Below are 17,686 nucleotides of genomic sequence, written 5' to 3'. Positions count from 1 at the left end.
AGAGAGTCTCGACCTAGGCGGGTACCTAGGCAAGCATGGGTGGGTGCCTAGGCAGTCTAGGCGGGGGCCTTAGCAGGGCTAGGTGCAATTTCTTAATTTTCAAACGCCTAGGGATTAATCAGGTGGTGGCCAGCCGCCTAACTCCTAGGCGGGAATTTTTGGAACAGTGGGTACATGCCAACCCGCAAAACTATGCAATTAGCTATGAGCATACGTTAGTTCCTCTCCACGTGTTGTGTGGATAATGAGGAATATCATGTAAGTCGTATATACGTGTTTGGCCTATTAAATGATAGGACATGATAGAACTAAGGACCTAGTACTTGTGGAGCTCACTTAGAGCCTATATAAAAGGGTCGAGTACCTGTCAACGAGACAACATTGAACGTAGCCTATTTTTAGAGGTGAACCACTTACCACATTTTGTTCATAACTTAGATTTATATTTTGGGCCAACAAAAGTTGACCATACTGATTTTTGTTGACCTCCCAATTTTAAACGTTAATAGTGCTAATTATAAAATCACATATAATTTTTTTTGACATTATACGATTAACACGAGACGCCATAATAATGATAAATCCATACCATATCATATAAATTGATGTCCGATTCCCAATCGTTGATTTGTATGATTAATAGACAAATGGAACAAGTTGCAATATTAGAAGGGGTGTTATTTGATGATTCTTTAGCTATGCGCATTTTGATATTGTTAAGTTCGGGTTCTCTTCACTTAGTACTACGGTATATTGATATTAATTTTCACTTGTAAGTGAGAGGTCTTAAGTTCAATTCTTATCAAAGACGAATTCGAACTACATTATTGCTAGCCAATTATGAGGCTGAGCCCACCTCCTCCCCATTAGTTTAGATAATATCGTTTGTTTAAAAAAAAAAAAAATGTTCGGGTTCATTCCCGGGAAGGTAACGTTGCTGCTCACGAGATGGCTTCGTTTGCTATAAAGCATGGTGGTGGGTTCCTCTGGGATTCATGAAGAGGTTAACGGGCCCTTTGGACCGACCCGGATTACGTGGGCGGGGTTAACCGAAAGCGGAACTTGAAGTTGGTACTTTGGTAGGGTTTTAGGTTTTAGCAGAAAACAAGCTTTAGTCTCTGCTCACAAGAAATCGTCCAAAACCTCCGAGTCAGTAACTCACCCTCCATTTTTTATTGGTGATTCGGTGACTCAGTATCCATGATCAAAAACAAAACTTCGAAAGTAAAGCTTCAATGGTGAATCCCAAGTAAGTCCTCTCTCTCTCTCTTCCCCTTTTGGTTCTTCTGCAATTGGAAATTCATGAAGGCGTCGTTGCTGCAATGAATCTGAAAGTCTTCCATGTGTATGTGGCTTTCGTCCATTAGACTGGGTTTTCCCAGAAAACGCATTCACCCAACACAAAACAATCGCAGCCGTTCGATCTTCGTCCATGGCGGCGGTGGCGGTGTTGGTACTTTCAAGTGGGCGTCTTCCCAGGCAGCACTTGCCCTCTGGAACTCCAGTTCCTCCCACTCTGATGAATCGTCTGATGATAATTCTTTCAGTGTCTGCACCACAAACGCAGGCACCAATGCTGCCAATAGAACCCATTTCTTCTCCGAATTAGATACCTCTGGGGTTGTTAACAACCTCAACAGTCTAAGAAACGAACCCAATTTGGCGATTTCATTCTTTCACCGGGTGAAAGGAGATGGCTTTCGACACAATGTCTACACGTATTCTGCGCTTATTAGAATTTTGTGCTATTGGGGTCTGGATAGGAAGTTGGATTCTCTCTTTGTGGACCTTATTAATTGCTCTGAAGACCTTGAATTTGAGTTTTCGGATTTGATGGAAGCGATTGGGGAGGGGATTGAGGTTTCCCCATCGACAGTCCGAGCTTATGATGCATTGCTCAAGTCTTTTGTCAGTTTGAACATGTTCGATGAGGCTATTGATGTTTTATTTCAGACAAAAAGGCGTGGGTTTGTGCCACATATCTTTACTAGCAATTTTCTAATGAACCGCTTGGTTGAGCACGGTAAAGTGGATATGGCTGTGGCTGTATATAAGCAGTTGAAGCGGATTGGTTTGAACCCTAATGATTACACTTACGCAATTATCATCAAGGGACTCTGCAAGAAAGGTAGTTTGGAAGAGGCAGTGGAAGTGTTTCAGGAGATGGAGGAAGCTGGGGTAACCCCTAGCGCCTTTGCCTACACAGCATATATTGAAGGGCTTTGCACCAATCACAGGCCGGATTTAGGGTACCAAGTGCTCCAATCATGCAATGGGGAAAATGTCCTTATCGATGTGTATGCTTATAACGCTGTCATTCGTGGGTTCTGCAACGAGATGAAGTTTGATGAAGCTGAAAGCGTCTTTCTTGACATGGAAAAGCGAGGGCTGGTCCCTGATTCATATACCTACAGTGCAATGATCTGTGGCTACTGCAAGAGTTCCAAGTTGTTAAAAGCTTTGGCTCTCCATAATGACATGGAGTCAAAGGGTATAAAAACAAATTGTGTGATTGTTAGTTTGATTCTTCAGTGTATGTGTAAGATGGGCAAGCCTTCTGAAGCGGTGGATCAGTTTAGAGAATATAAGAGCTTAGGTATCTATCTTGATGAGGTTTCGTACAATATCGCAGTGGATGCTTCGTGCAAGCTGGGGAAAATGGACCAAGCCTTAGAATTTCTTGAAGAGATGAAGTGTAAGCATATGGTTTTAGATATTATGCATTACACAACATTGATCAAAGGCTACTGTCTCCAAGGGAATGTTGTTGAGGCCGTAAGTCTGTTGAAGGAAATGAAGGAAAAGGGTCTGAAGCCAGACATCACTACTTACAATGTACTTGCTGCTGGGTTTTGTAGAAATGGCCTGGGAGCCAAGGCGCTTGACCTTTTGGATTATATGGAGGCACATGGTTTTAAACCAGACTCTGTTACACACAACATGATAATTGAAAATTTATGCATAGGAGGAAAAGTCAAAGAAGCTGAAGGTTTTCTAAACAGTTTGGAATATAAGAATGTAGATACCTATTCTGCCATGGTCAGCGGGTACTGTGAAGCCAACCATACAAAAGAGGCATATGAACTTCTTATTAGGTTGGCAAAGCAAGGAACTTTAGTTAAACAAGGCGTTTGCTTTAAAGTACTCAGTAAACTTTGTGTAGAAGGTGATAATGACAGAGCTATTTTGTTGCTTGAGGCAATGTTGGCGTTAAATGTGGATCCTAAAAGAATTATGTACAACAAAGTCATTGCTTCTCTCTGCCAGGCTGGAGAGGTGAAAAAGGCCCGTTGGGTTTTTGATTCTTTGGTTGAGAGAGGGTTAACTCCTGATGTGATTACCTACACAATGATGATGAATAGCTACTGCAAGGTGGATTGTTTGCAAGAAGCCCGTGATCTCTTCCATGATATGAAAAAGAGAGGGATTCAACCTGATATCATCACTTACACAGTTTTGCTCGATAGTTTTCCCAAAAGAAATGTAAGAAGGGTTAATTCCTCTCGAGATGCAAGTGGAGATAAGGAAGAAACTTTTGATGCTTGTACTGTTTGGAGTGAGATGAAGGAAATGGAAATAAGACCCGATGTAATTTGTTATACTGTTTTGATAGACAGGCAATGTAAAACTGACAACTTTCAGGATGCTATTGCGCTTTTTGATGAAATGATGAACAGAGGATTAGAGCCTGATACAGTGACATACACAGCACTTCTGGCTGGCTGTTGTAGGAGGGGAGATGTGGATAGGGCTGTAACACTCGCTAATGAGATGTCCTCTAAGGGAATGCTGCCAAATGCCCGGATACTTGCGATTCTACAACATGGAATCCTAAAAGCCACGAAAGTGCAGTTTCGGAAGTAAGAACTCTCTTTGATTATCAATGCCTGGATAGACCCATGATCTGTGAATCAATGAAGTCCTAACGGCATAGCATGGTAAGTTTTCTATTAAGTATGTGTATAATTGTATTGATTTGCATAATGCACAGCTTTTTGTTGTTCTATTTTGATGGATGGCAATTATTCTGCAGCTGAAGTGGTGTCCTGGAAAAACGATATGGCTTGCCCAAAATGACTTGGTACTCACTGAAACAGGGATATGTATGCATTTAGTCCTCCCCAGACCCAACAGCAGCAACCAAGAAGAAAACTTTGTTTGTAGGTTACCTGGAAGTCAATTATGCCTAGGTAACACTGGCTTTGCCTATGATCAATCTTCAGCATATAAGATTTGTAAAGTGTTTGTACTTAACTGTCATATTTGTTTCTGTGATTCGTGTCACCAATCTAACTTTTGAAATTGCATACCGAACAGCTTTTGTTGTTTCAGTATGATGGGTGATCTGTGGTGCTCAAAGTGACTTAACAGTCGTGAAAATAGGGATATGCATACATCTAGCCCTCCAGGACCCATTGGCAGGAGCCTTGTGCACTGGAAGTCACTTGGAGGAGAAGAAAGCTCTGTTGGTCGGTCAGCTGGAAGTCAACTGTTCGTATAGGTATAATACAGATTTACATATGATTAAACTACATAGTATGAGAGTTGTAAAGTATACATATACACATTTCTAGTTTCGTACATAAATTTGCATATAAGCTCCTATAATATGTTCCTCACTAACATACAAGAGAATCTTTCTTGTCATTGTATTCGCTAGCTTGTCTTCTGCCTTCATCTTATCCATCTAAGGCACTTGATTACATGACTAGAGTTCGGCTTTCCTCTTTTTTATCTTAAAATATTTAGAATGGGAACGTGAGAGTTGAACACTAGCCATGAGTGCGGCAGTAGGCGTTCTACCACCAGACCATTTTAACAAAGTTCAGTAAACCTCTTTATGGGGTTTAAATTATTTCCGTACTGTACTATCAGTGTAGTATACTTATTATACATGAATCATAGATATTTTCTTTGATCCGTATCGGGATTTGCCTTTTGCTTTCTGTTCATAGCAGTGCCTAGCTCACTGTTTCTGGTCTGTATATTTTTTTAAGACGTCAAGAAAGAATAGTCGAAAAAAAATCTGAGCTTTGCGATGTACTTGTTTGCAGGTCCGTTTCTACATAAGGACACAGGAAATCGCAGGATGGATGAAGTGCCAAAACAGTGGAGCAATTTGCTACTGTGACTATGGAAAAAACTTGACCTGAAAGAAGATGATGGCAATGCCAAGCTGCCGTCACCTTCAAATTTTGTGGTTTAGTACTATAGTAAAGATTGTCGTGTATGTATACATGTGTTAATTTATCAGTCTGACTGTTCATGAGATTTAAACTCATGATCTCCTCGGACAATATCGAAGACTGCTATTAATCCAAGTGGGTCATTGGCGATTGATGTATGTATTTTTTTTGGTACGAAGGATTGATGTATGTGTTTTTCTTATACGAAAATGGATGTATGTTTGATGTTTAAGCAAATTCGAAACCGATAAAGAAAAATTACCTAAGAAATATAAATATTGTTCGTTGTGTTCCATGATGCAAGGTTAGTGCCAAATAATAAAACAGAGTGGTTAATGATGCAACTTTTAAACTGAAGGGTATTTTCCCCACGGAAACATCATTGTAACTAAAAAAATGTTGGAGTCCCACATCGGATTAAGTCTCAAATATCTAGCGTTGGCTTGTAATTAAGCAGGATACTAAAGTGATTGACGTGTGGTTGAGCCTTGGCAAAGTGGGTATATGATGTTTGAAATCTGCTCACCACCTATTAGTGTGAGATCATATTAAGCACGTCCTAAGCTACTCAGGTTAGTGACACTCCATTCATTATGAGTAGATAGCAAACAAGCACAACTACAAATCGATTGGTTGAGCCCATGGCCCATGTTCTGCAGATGAAAAATACCTTACCTAGCTCGTTGTTCAGCCAAACTCTCTTATCCGGCGCTCAATTAGTGTCTTTTTCAACTTTAGTCATAATAGAGTAAAGATTAACGTATGCATATACATATATGTGTTTTTAATTCATCAACTATTTTTTTGTTTTTATTTATATACAAGTGAGAGTAAGGAGATGGTGAAATCAAACCTTGGACTTCAAGTGCAACGGAAATTCTCTTAAACTTGAGTCACAAATCACTTCCTATGAAATTCAAACCATCAGCTCGTCCCAACAAAATTGATGTATGTTTCATTTTATCTTTTCTTATATTATGTGAATCAAATCTAGATGAGATTCAAACTCAGAATCTCCTCCTAACAAAATCGGAGGATCGGTACCATTAATCAAAATGGTCATTGGTGATCGATGTACTTTCAAGGTTTAATTAAATATAAGAGGCTTGCAACTCAGTTGTTTAAGGATATTTCTACTTGTAATCGAGACACCTAATAAGATTTTTAATCTGACGTTAAATGTTTTTATCTTAATTTTAACATCATTCCTAAAAAACACCACTATTTGGTGTCTGAGGTCCCATGAAGCATGCCCTAACCCATCGACTTGGGCTGCGAATGCAAACCGTTTCTTGTTTTGGCCTCGAGTAAAGAACAGAAGATGACAATGAGACCTAGTGATCCTAGATGAAACATGAAACTTTTATCGCACGGAAACAATATCCAAGCAATTTAAACTTTTAAAGAAATACGACTTTTGAGTCCCACATCGGGTAAACCCTGGTTGCCACAACTGTTTATAAGGAATTGCATTAAACTTCATTATCGCCGAGCCTAGTAGCGCAGGTTTGTAACTAAGCAGGGCATTAAAGCGATTGATGGGTGATGGAATCTTGGTCAAGCGAGGTCATGGTGTTTGAAATCTGTTCACCACTTGTGAAGTCACTTTAAGCACGCCCTAAGCCCCTCGGGTTAGTAGGGGCACCCCACCCTTACGAGCGGGTTAGCAAACAAACAAACACACAATGCAAACACAGTTTGAATCGACTGAGATCCCCCGATGGGGTTTCGCAGAAGAAAACTACCTAACCTCGGCGTGCTGCTTTGCCGGACTCCTCATCCTACAATCACCTTTTTTTGCTTGTTGAATCTTCTTCAATCAACTGTTACACATTGCAACCGCAAACCTCTCAATTTCCCAAAACAACGATAAGGTTTGTTACGACAAACAAGAGTCCCCCATCGGAGACAAACTTATTTGCTAAGTGTTTGTAAGGTAGTACTCTGAGACTAATTATTTCCGGGCCTGGTAATGTGCACTTGTAACCAAACCGAGATTACAACTTTGCTCTGCTAGACAATCTAACTCTCAACTCATCAGCCATGGCGTCAATAAATTCTTCGTTATTCAGATACTGAGACCTAGTCACCCTACACGAAGCATGAAACTTTTTATCATACAGAAACAGAAAACGCATCTGAAAGTTACCAACAAAATACGACTCTTGACAACACTTAGGCCCATGGATGAGGAGTGCAGGATCTGTGGTCATCTTCCCAGATTCGACAGTTCCTACGCAAGATGCTTCAAGTTTCTCTGTAAAATCTAAGAGTCTGGCATTGCCATCTAACTTTGCCCTGATACGATAACACAGGTTTACTCAAACTATTATCTAATGTTTCAAACAATTTCTAAACAGAAGCAAATTCCAAATACTGACTTTCAACCACCAGACTACATACTGAGCTAGTACCTGTGTGCAAGACCTCGTGACCATGCAAAGATCGAAGCTATTCTGTTTGTGCTTGTTTCGCCTCCTTTCTGGTGGACCCGGTAATGGTGGGTTACTGTACCATGGGCTGCTTCAGCTTCGATGGTCTTTCCATCTCGGCACACCTGGAACCAAATCCAAGTTTTCATACATCCAAACTCATAACTGTACCCCAACAAGCATAGCGAAATATTAGACAAAATTGATTACCAGTATAAATCTCAGCAGCCCCAGAGATCCAAAACCTGTATCAAAGTTTATTGAAAGGTAACCAAACATTAGCAAACACATTCGCTAGGACAGTCAAGGAAATAGCATTTGCTTCCAACAAACGCAGCACCACATGTTAAAAAGAGAAATAGTTGAATACTAACTCACAGACTAACAAAAGTAAATACAGACCTTGGGCTAAGAAGTCACTTTGCACATCCCCATCATAATTTTTGCATGCCCAAACATAACCTCCTTCACTTTTGAGAGCATAAGCAACCATGTCATCAATAAGACGATGCTCATACCTTCAAATCAGAGTACTAATTAGTTGAAAATCACCGGACCTACACAAACTAATCAGCTTGGATGACAAGTTATCTGACCAAATCCCTGCACCTTCATATCTTGATCTCCAATGAGCTTCATAAGCTTCCTGGAAGATGTCCTTGAACCTTCATTAAATTCAAGAGTAAGAAAATGGCAATAAAAATCCTGTAGTGAAACGTTACATCATAGTCACACCGACTCATAATGTACCATGGGTAATTATGAAAAGAAAAGACTGCACGGTGAAAGATGAAAGACAACAGGATAACATCATACCTTCCATCATATTTCTTCAGAATAGTATTTTTAGTGCTAAGATAAAGTGGCCACTTTTTCTAGTAGGCAGTGTTCATGGAAGCCTCAGCAAAAGCACAGATAGACTGCTCTCACAATTTAAGCAGAATAAAAATGGTTGTTAAATCATTTACAGAGGTAACCAGTTTACCAGAACATTTTATTTCTGCTTAAACGGAAAATTTGAACCTCATCCGTCTTATACATGGACAATGCTATGCCTCCAGCACCAGTAAATTTGTAAACCTCACACTCTGTCTTCTCATAGGACCCATCAGGTACTGCAAAGCAATTGGTATGATAATAACGTACCTATATGGTGTGTGTGTGTGTGTGTAAGAAAAGCGCACCAGATTAACTTCTATACAAGCACTTTAAACAGTCAGAAGTCAAACTCAGAAATCTTGAAGCTCTCTACTGAATTACCAAAAACCAATTTAAGTTTTCCAGGTCCTTCTATGATTGCATCAGTTGCTTGGTACTGAACACCAAAAGCATGTCTCCCAATACATATTGGCATTGTCCAACCTGAAATGAACACTAACTTATAGTTCTTTTGACAATGATAAAAAAGGTCGTACCCAGTGCACAAGGCTCCCGCTTTACGCAGGGTCTGGGAGAGGTGAATGTCGGCTAGCCTTACCCCCATTTATAGTTCTTTTGACAATGATACAATGGCAAATTTAGATGACAAACTTGTAGCAAACCTGGAACAAGACGGGGAACATTTCTGCAGAATAGGTTCTCTAAAAACAGTACCTACAGAACACCAAAATGCATTGGCTACTTACAATCTGTCAAACACAGAATATACAATGGTAAATACTAAATATTGAGGGAGTATTCAATTGACCATTTAAAATGTTCCGTATGGTCCCATTTGGACTCCTCCGCATCTGTTTCAAGTTGAACTCCTTCACACGAGTTTCATCTATAAATATCCAAATAAATGATCCAGATCATCACAATAGTACGTTAGCCAAATCGCGTCCATGAAAAAGGGCCAAGTAGTCCATTTATTAAGGAGAAATGCACATTGTCTCTAAATTTAAGAATCTATATAATACCTGGAGTTATAGTTGCACACTTTATTGCTACATTGTACCTACGATAACAAGCAAAAACAGGAAGCAAATTTATACAACGAAAATAAAGGAGCATCAACAGGTGATAAAGTAATTTTCATGAAAAAATTAGTTTCAATAAAGATGATAATTGTTTCAATAGAATATGACAAATTGTGCCTAGCACAAACAATTTGACTTGTCATTCCATTCAAAAGTATATGACAAACTCATGTCGAGCCCATTTAAACATGCCAAAACTCGTGCCAGTAAAAAAGGAAAAAGAAAGCAGCAACAACTAAAATGAAGGGAAGAAAAACAGTAATGTTCATGAAGGGTAGTTGAGTATAGCAAAGCAACTGTGAAGGGCGAATGATAGGGCACACTTAAGAGTAGCTTCGGCACTTTCAATTGTGACTCTATCATTGGTGGCATCGCAATTAAGAATCCCAAGGTCGAAGTACTTGATATCCAACTCCAGGAAGGGAAGGATAAGCTGTGGAACACGAAAACAAGTTGCAGATTCCTCAACAACTCTATGAAATCACAGGGAACACATGATAACAAAATTACCTTGTTCTTTATCCATGTCCAGAACACCCGAGTCATTTCATCTCCTGCATCACGGAAAATAATGCATCATAGCTTAAACATAGATAACAAAAAGTTGAATAAATCTGTATCAGTACAGCTCCAAGCCTCCGGCAAAGATACATACAATTCAATTCAGATGTTGCATTGCATCTATGTCCTTACCTTCTAATAAGATAATTTGCACGCAATTCGGCTCAAACGAACAAAAAAGAAGTTTAATAATTTAAATCTATGAGCTCAGAAACATCAATGTAGTGGACTCGTGGGTAAGGCAAGAAAGCCCACAAATTGACCAAAATCCTTTAATTCTAACATCATCTACTTTTATGGAGCATGATAGTTGGGGTGTCCTTAAAACATGGATTGAAGGGCATGCTCTGATCAATGGGATCATCCAAAAACACCACTTTGATAATTTGTATAATGTCTATCCATCCATATTTTCCAGATTGATTCAAGCATTCAAAAAAGCAGAGAAACATGCCATTTTTGAGCAGCTTAATTTAAACAAGAGTTCTCAACAAAACAATGGCGGAAAATAGAAATCAGAGAATCAGATGGGAGTGGAGACAAATCGTACCGTCCATTTCGACAATTGGGTTGGTCACCTTTATCTTATCGAACGCCTCCATTTCTCCCCTGACACCAAAACAGATCAAAGTTTCGTGCTTTTTGCTTCGAAAGCTTTCGGCTTTGGCGAGAGAAAATAGAATCAGTGAAGAAAAGTGTATATTTGTTGTCTACTTATTGAAATTGAAAGGTCGGAGGCTGAAATGGGAACTGAGAAATGAGTGTGCGTGATGACAAAAACGTTGTATTTCTCGTTCAGATTGAAAGTAGTGAGGTCTCAGAAGGGCGTGTCAACAATTGCTCACTCACCGTCGTTCATTTGGATTTACGAGGGGAAGAGATCCTCTCTGCATCTCTCCCACCAAAACCACAAGTTCATCCATTCCGGATTCTCGAAATTTGATCAAATGGTTAAAATTATTATAACTTTTATAGAGCCATTTTATAGCCGTTGGATCAAATTTTAAAATCTTGGATGAGTGGACTTGGTGATTTTGGTGGGAAAGATCTGGAAATGATCTCTTCGCATTAACAAGGAGCACCCTGACATTTTTACTATTCTATTTATTTATTTTTTAATAAAAAAACTTTTTATTTACACGTGCGTTTCTTTTGAAATATTTTATTTTCTGTCCAACTAATTTTACATATTTCATCGAACTTACAATACTCAATCATGTTTTCCAATCTCTTGCTAACGCAACGTGGGAGTTCGAAGTTGAGACGTTTTTAACACAAACCCTTTTTTTTTTTATCAAACTAATTACTTCCATTAATTAAAAAGACAAGTACGAAGAAAAGGCAGCTCACAACCCAAATACAAGCCCAACAACAAACAAGAAAATACAGTGGATAGGCCCAAAGTGGCCAGCTAAACAACAACAAAAAAATCCTAAGACTAAAATGGAAACCAGCAGCCATCATATGTCCCTCCATTGCAAGGCCACCACCACCAGGAGGACAAACCAACGGAACAACTGGATCAACAGAAAATAGGGGTGAGCGAGCCATCCGCGCAGTGAGCGCTCCCATAATCTTACCAAATAGTGTTAAAAGCACTTTAACAGCCACTCAATACCTGAGGAGAAGCACACATGCCGAGTAGCAGAGGCCGGTGGTTGAGGATGCGCGACGTACAATAGCATCGAAGCAGGAAAGGGCCATGGAGGTCCAGATCTGAGACCAGCTCATGGGAATTGAGACAAAGTTCAAAGAACAAAGCTCAAAGGAAGCCAAAACAATGATCAAAAGAGAAAAAGTGCTGAAATTAAAAAAAAAACTTTTTGAGTGGAAAGATGGGGGAAGGATGAAGGAAAGAAGGGGGAAGAGGGAAGATGCAAAGAGTAGAGATGGATGGGAAAGAAGGAAGAAGGGCTAGAAAAAGGTGGGAAGGATGGGGGAAAATGGGGAACGAGGGAAGCTACAGAGGGTGGAGAAGGAAGAGGAAGAGGGAAGGAAGGCTAAAAAGAGGTGGGAGTCAGGCTGCTGCCAACCTCAAGCCGGAGCAAGGAGCAGCAACTAGGAGGGTTTCTTTTTTCCTGAAGGCAAAGGGAAAGAAAGGTTTTAGAGAGAGGTTTTTCTATCACTAGATTAATAGCTAGTTAGTATACCTTTTAGTGCCTTGAGTTGTGTTATGTATAGTCATGCACAAAGTTTCTAGGGTGCTCTAGAGCACCATACTCCAGGTGTTTTAACTGTTCGATCTTGATTTTTATACTTTTAAATAAAGATCTAACAATTAAAACATCTGGAGCACCATGTACTTTGGAGCAATCAAGAAAGTCCCTAGTCATGCATGGTGGGTCTTCTTAATATTTCTCGTTGAACCGGGGTGGCCTCATGGTTGTCGTTAGAATTTTTCTTCATACATCATCAATGTGAATAGTTGTCTCATGTTGGAAAGCGTATAAGTTATGAATCGACTTATGAGGAGTTGTGTTACTCTCTTATTGTCGATTAATTTTAAAGTGGAACTTTAATTTCATGGTATTAGAGTGTCGCGTGTTTTTAGTATTTTATATTTCGAATATTCACTTTGGGTTTCAGAATAAACCCATTTTGCAGTCCCAAAGGCCTGCTCAAGTAGGCATCTTTACCAAGTGCAAGGAGATGCCTAAACAAGTCAAGGGTAGAGAATATTATACAAGACAGTACTGCTATCTCCCCATACAAATTCTAAACAAGTTTACTATGACAGCATACAATATCCAGGAGTTGTATCATTAACACAATCTACTTTTCAATTCAGCCTGAGGAGTTCCATAATCAACACGAAATTCCTAAGCAACAGAACAAGTATTAGTCCTACTTTGAACAATTTGACAGTATGTTACACCAGACCAGATACAAATCATATACAATGTAGTACACATCGACAAATCCTTAAGCAGAAATCGAAACATATACACGTGAAAGAATGACACACAAAACTTTAAATGCAATTTCCATCCCTATATATGTGTTTTTATTTCCCCTTGCCTAGAAAGAAATCAATAGTATTCTGTCAACAAATGTTTTCTCTGTGAAACCCTCAACATGTAATGATAAGTATTTATCTCATTGGGTTGCAACGTTTTGCTCTTTGTACAATGTAGTTTTCCTCCCGAGAAAGTAAAATATCTTCCTAAAGGAGTGCTAGAAGTACTCAAAATCTACATAAGATGAATCATTACTGCCGTTCTTCTTATCACTTCCCACGTCTGTCATCTTTTTGTCTGCAGAGTTCGCCTCCTTGCTGGCATATTGTGAAAAGTCTACCGGTTCAGGAACATGGGGAGGCGTGGCACATCTCACCAGAGCCCAGTTCACTCCCTCGAAAAATGGGTGTTGCTTTATTTCTGTGGCACCCCTTTTGTACGCAATTCGTTTATGTGGTTCTTTCACCAAGAGTCCTCGTATGAGATTACGTGCCACAACACTTACTGGTGGTGTTTCTGGGAATTTCAGAGGCTGGCCTACAACGTTGAAGAGTGTGGCACGATTTCCTTGACCTTTGAAGGGGGTTGTCCCATGTAAGAGCTCGTATATGAAGATACCAAATGTCCACCAGTCCACTGCACTACCATGGCCCTCTCCGCGAATAATCTCTGGGGCTAGATATTCGTGTGTTCCAACAAATGACATGGAACGCACATTTGTAGGCTCTGCCATCAGTTCAGGGAGGGATCCATTAGCTGAAAGGCCAAAATCTGATTTGGATTTCCGGTTTTTCTTGGTAGGTAAAATGCGTGGAAAGAAATTGGAAGGCTGCATACAACCATGCACAGCAAGGTCATCGTCTAAAATGCCCCCGCCACCACCACCACCACCGGTAGCACCACCATTGCTTACATGGGCAGATGAAGACTTGACTAGTGTAGGATTGACAGAACAACGGAGTGAGAGATCGAAGTCTGAGAGCATGATATGACCCTCGTCTCTTACTAGAACATTTTCTGGTTTTAAATCCCTGTACACAATTCCTAGCATGTGCAGATACTCAAGTGCTAACAAAACCTGTGATGCATAAAACCTGCCAAAGGATAAAAAGTAAGAAACATCTTGCCCAATCTAAACGGCTAAACTTTCATCATGCTTTGATAAAAGAATTCTATCAGTCAGCATATAACATATGCAGTTCTGCACCTGGCAAGAACCATTCTTTTCCGTGCCATTGTCCATAAACACGGAAATGAAAGAGACCTTTAATCTACGTTATGTATCCAACTTTCAATGAAATAACTCTTGCATCTAAAAGCAAATTAAACATGACATCTACATCCCTTAAAATGTAAGAAAGGTACTCTAACTGTGCAACTTAAGCAGTGAATTGAAGCATCAAACTAGTATTTCCAAGACAACCCTCATTAATCATGCTTGTAAGGAAATTTAATAGTACAGATCAAAGATCAAATACATATTAAAAGTTCATCACAATCAATAATTAACTAAATATTATGCATTCTGAAGAACTGGAAAGGTACTAACCGTGAAGCTTCCTCTGTAAAATGCTTGTTTGGTTGCTTCTGCCGAAGAGAGTGTAGATTACCTCCACTACAGTACTCCATGACCAAGCAATAGAACTTATCAGTTTCAAAGTAAGAATAGAGAGTGGGCAAGAATGGGTGGTCAAGAAGTCCAAGTATCTCTCTTTCTGTCTGTGCTCGCAACAGCTTGTTTCTACTAGCAAGAGATGCCTTGTCCATGACCTTCATGGCAAAAAACGTGTTTGTTCCTCTGAGTTCAACAAGATAGACACTGCCAATATCTCCATATCCTAGGCGCTTGAGAAGCCGAAAATGGCTAAGATTAAGTGGGGAACCTTTAGAGACCATGTTAATGGCATCCCACCGCACATCACCACCAGTATGAGGCCTGAGGGGTGTACTGGAGGAGCTCTCTAAGCTGTCAGAGCGGGAGCTACTGCCGCTCATTTGGGTAAGGTTGGTGACAGAATTGCTACTTTTCATACCTCCTGTAGCCCTTCCTGTTGAAGTGGTTAGAAGTTCAGAATTTGCAGGTGCCATTGGGCTTGGAAATGGACGATTGTTGGTGGTTGTCTCAGCCGTAGTCTTAGTACTGAGTTCTGTTCCTTTGGAAACTTGATCCACTTTCTGAGGTCCACCTGATGGATTATTAGTTGAACTGGCATTAAACTTTCCTATTCTATCCACATTTTTGGGGCAGTTAACCTTATCATTCGATGAATTGGCACCACTCTTGACCTGAAATTCCATCTTGGTTCCACACTGTGCTTCTTCTGATGAGCTATAGCTCATCTGCATTAGAGCAAGAAAGACTTTAAGACATAAATATTGCTATATTAACACCTTTACAGAACAAAAATGCATGACAAGAATCAATATAATCAATATGGAGCGCTTACCTCGGAAGAGTCAGAAAAATTGGATGGATTTGAAGACATGAATTGGGGTAACAACGACAACACCCCTTAAAGGTAATTCCTGATCATATCGTCACAACAAAAAAAAAAAAAAAAAAACCATTACTTGTTGCACAAGATAATGTCGATTTAACCTACAGTCACAAACATCCGCAGTCTTCAGCACGTAAAAGTATACTACACTCATCAAAACATCATCTACCAAACAAAACCTAACCCTAACCATCCAATTACAAAACCCTTTAAACTGACATCCTCAGGAGGAGCAAGGAGCACAATTTATGATCATGTTGGTAACAATCACCATTAAAAGAATAAAAATCCTCTGCTACAAGCAACAATATATTCTACTTATTTATGGTCAAAGAACATACATTCTTTGTATGCATATCTAAATCAAAGCATAATAAAATCAAAAATCAAAACCAGTATGTGGTGGGCTCGTAAGAGACAGAGACGCATAAACCAAAGTCAATATACAGAAATTAAAACTGCATTAAATAAATCAAATTAGAACTAGTCATATCCACACAGATAAACTAAGCAACAAAATCAAAGAACAAAAAAACTAAGCAAATATAAATCAATGCAAACGCAAAAACAAAAAAGAAACCCGTCTGCAACAAAAGAAACCCAGCAAAAATAAAAGAAACCCATCTAAAACAAAAGAGTGCAGCGAATGCAGAACCCACCAGAAACTCAATGCGGCAATGAAAACCGATAAAGCTGCAATCTTTATCCCTTTGAAGCAGGGATTGTTTGTTCCCCAAGCAACTGTCAAAGGAAGACAAAATCTTTATTGAAAAATGGAGAGAAAACGAAAGAAGGAGTCATGGGTTGGAAAGGGAATGGGAAATGGTGGGAATTGGTGGGAATTGAGAAGGGGAATGAGCTGGTTCTTGGGTGGACCACCACGCAGGCCCGGAATCAGGAGGAGGAGAAGGTGTGAAGAGAAAATGGGAGAGAAAATTGTGGAACAAAACGAAACTAGAATTAGGAAAATCCAATTTTTGATTTTCCATTTTATAAATGCGAGAGAAATTAAAGATTTTGGGAATTTTGGGATTGTGTTTTTGTTTAACTTGAGGAAAGAGAGGGAGTCAGGGAAGGAGGGAAACGGTCATAGCTATGGGGATGGATGGTTGGCCGTTTTATCCTCTGTGAAATAGTGGTCGGAGGGGCTTCTGTTCCTCTGTGGACACCACTAGTCTCTAGCCTTTGCAACCGGATGAGCTGGCCTCTCATGGTCCAATGATTGGTGGACATGTGTGATATAAGTTTTGAGAAGAAAATTGAGATGGATCTAAGCCTACTGACCACACAATCCGGATCCTTGAAATTTGATCCAACGGTTTAAGTTATTATAATTTTTAATGGAATCCCCTATTTTTAATCGTTATATTAAATTTCAAATATCTAAATTGTGTAGTCAATAAACTCAGATAAAAAGAGATCCGGTCCAATTGAGATGAGCTTTTTGTTATGAGAGATTCTTCTGTTCGGAACCCAGACAAAGCATTTGTTAGAGCTGTGTGAGACCAAAATTTGGGAAATTGTAAGCCTGACAAATCATGAGGTTGGGTAGAGGGAGTTTTTAATTAGTGGGTTGTAGAGGACACGTGATCAGGTTTCCCTATTTTAGAAATTCTCCTTCACTAGATATGGTAAGCTAAAATACTATTTGCTTTATTGCTCATTTACTAATATGTAATCGTTAAAATCGGAACAAAATACCATTTGTTTTATTGCTCGTTCACTAATATGTAATCGAGATATGGTAAGCTAAAATACTATTTGCTTTATTGCTCATTTACTAATATGTAATTGTTAAAATCGGAACAAAATACCATTTGTTTTATTGCTCGTTCACTAATATGTAATCGAGAAAATCAGAAGAAGGGCAGAGAAAAAACGAGAATGAAAACAGTTAATCTCATAATCAATTTAATTATTTATTTTTTATGATTTGGATTACATATTTTAGTGTTGGAGCCACATGTTTTTTTGTTTATTTCTACGTTAGTAAGCGTAGGAGATTTCAAAAATTAGAATTATTTTTTCTGTGTTTACAAAACACAAGAGAATTCTTGATTTGGCATTGCCCTTTTGTTTTTCTTCTCGCAT

General features: G+C 39.3%; 2 protein-coding genes and 1 pseudogene across 2 annotated transcripts; 1 reads left to right on the top strand and 2 right to left on the bottom strand.

Annotated features, from left to right (window-relative positions):
- Positions 1 to 1,046: 1,046 nt before the first annotated feature.
- Positions 1,047 to 5,423, top strand: LOC126587825 (pentatricopeptide repeat-containing protein At2g26790, mitochondrial). Its single transcript, XM_050252899.1, has 4 exons — positions 1,047 to 3,938; positions 4,034 to 4,190; positions 4,318 to 4,501; positions 5,055 to 5,423. The coding sequence occupies exon 1, from the start codon at positions 1,342 to 1,344 to the stop codon at positions 3,862 to 3,864; it is 2,523 nt and encodes an 840-aa protein (XP_050108856.1). The 5' UTR covers positions 1,047 to 1,341; the 3' UTR covers positions 3,865 to 3,938; positions 4,034 to 4,190; positions 4,318 to 4,501; positions 5,055 to 5,423.
- Positions 5,424 to 6,601: 1,178 nt separating this feature from the next.
- LOC126584124 (isocitrate dehydrogenase [NADP]-like) lies at positions 6,602 to 10,848 on the bottom strand (annotated as a pseudogene).
- A 2,262-nt stretch (positions 10,849 to 13,110) lies between these two features.
- On the bottom strand, positions 13,111 to 16,696 carry LOC126584121 (serine/threonine-protein kinase RHS3-like). The gene is made up of 4 exons (XM_050248586.1): positions 16,255 to 16,696; positions 15,545 to 15,623; positions 14,647 to 15,437; positions 13,111 to 14,191 (listed from the first exon to the last, which is right to left on the bottom strand). The coding sequence occupies exons 2-4, from the start codon at positions 15,581 to 15,583 to the stop codon at positions 13,315 to 13,317; spliced, it is 1,707 nt and encodes a 568-aa protein (XP_050104543.1). The 5' UTR covers positions 15,584 to 15,623; positions 16,255 to 16,696; the 3' UTR covers positions 13,111 to 13,314.
- Positions 16,697 to 17,686: the final 990 nt, after the last annotated feature.

The sequence above is a fragment of the Malus sylvestris genome, chromosome 10 (assembly GCF_916048215.2).
Source record: "Malus sylvestris chromosome 10, drMalSylv7.2, whole genome shotgun sequence".
NCBI lineage: Eukaryota > Viridiplantae > Streptophyta > Magnoliopsida > Rosales > Rosaceae > Malus > Malus sylvestris.
Note: the sequence above shows the minus strand (reverse complement) of the source record. Positions and strands in the feature narration are given on the sequence as shown.

Bases quoted from the DNA above. Each gene is read 5' to 3' on its own strand.
- LOC126584121 (XM_050248586.1), bottom strand. From the start codon at position 15,583: ATGTCTTCAAATCCATCCAATTTTTCTGACTCTTCCGAG. The intron at 15,438-15,544 runs GTAAGCGCTCCA...GCTCTAATGCAG, and splicing joins ATTTTTCTGACTCTTCCGAG to ATGAGCTATAGCTCATCAGA. The intron at 14,192-14,646 runs GTTAGTACCTTT...ATCCTTTGGCAG, and splicing joins TTTACAGAGGAAGCTTCACG to GTTTTATGCATCACAGGTTT.
- LOC126587825 (XM_050252899.1), top strand. From the start codon at position 1,342: ATGTGTATGTGGCTTTCGTCCATTAGACTGGGTTTTCCCAGAAAACGC.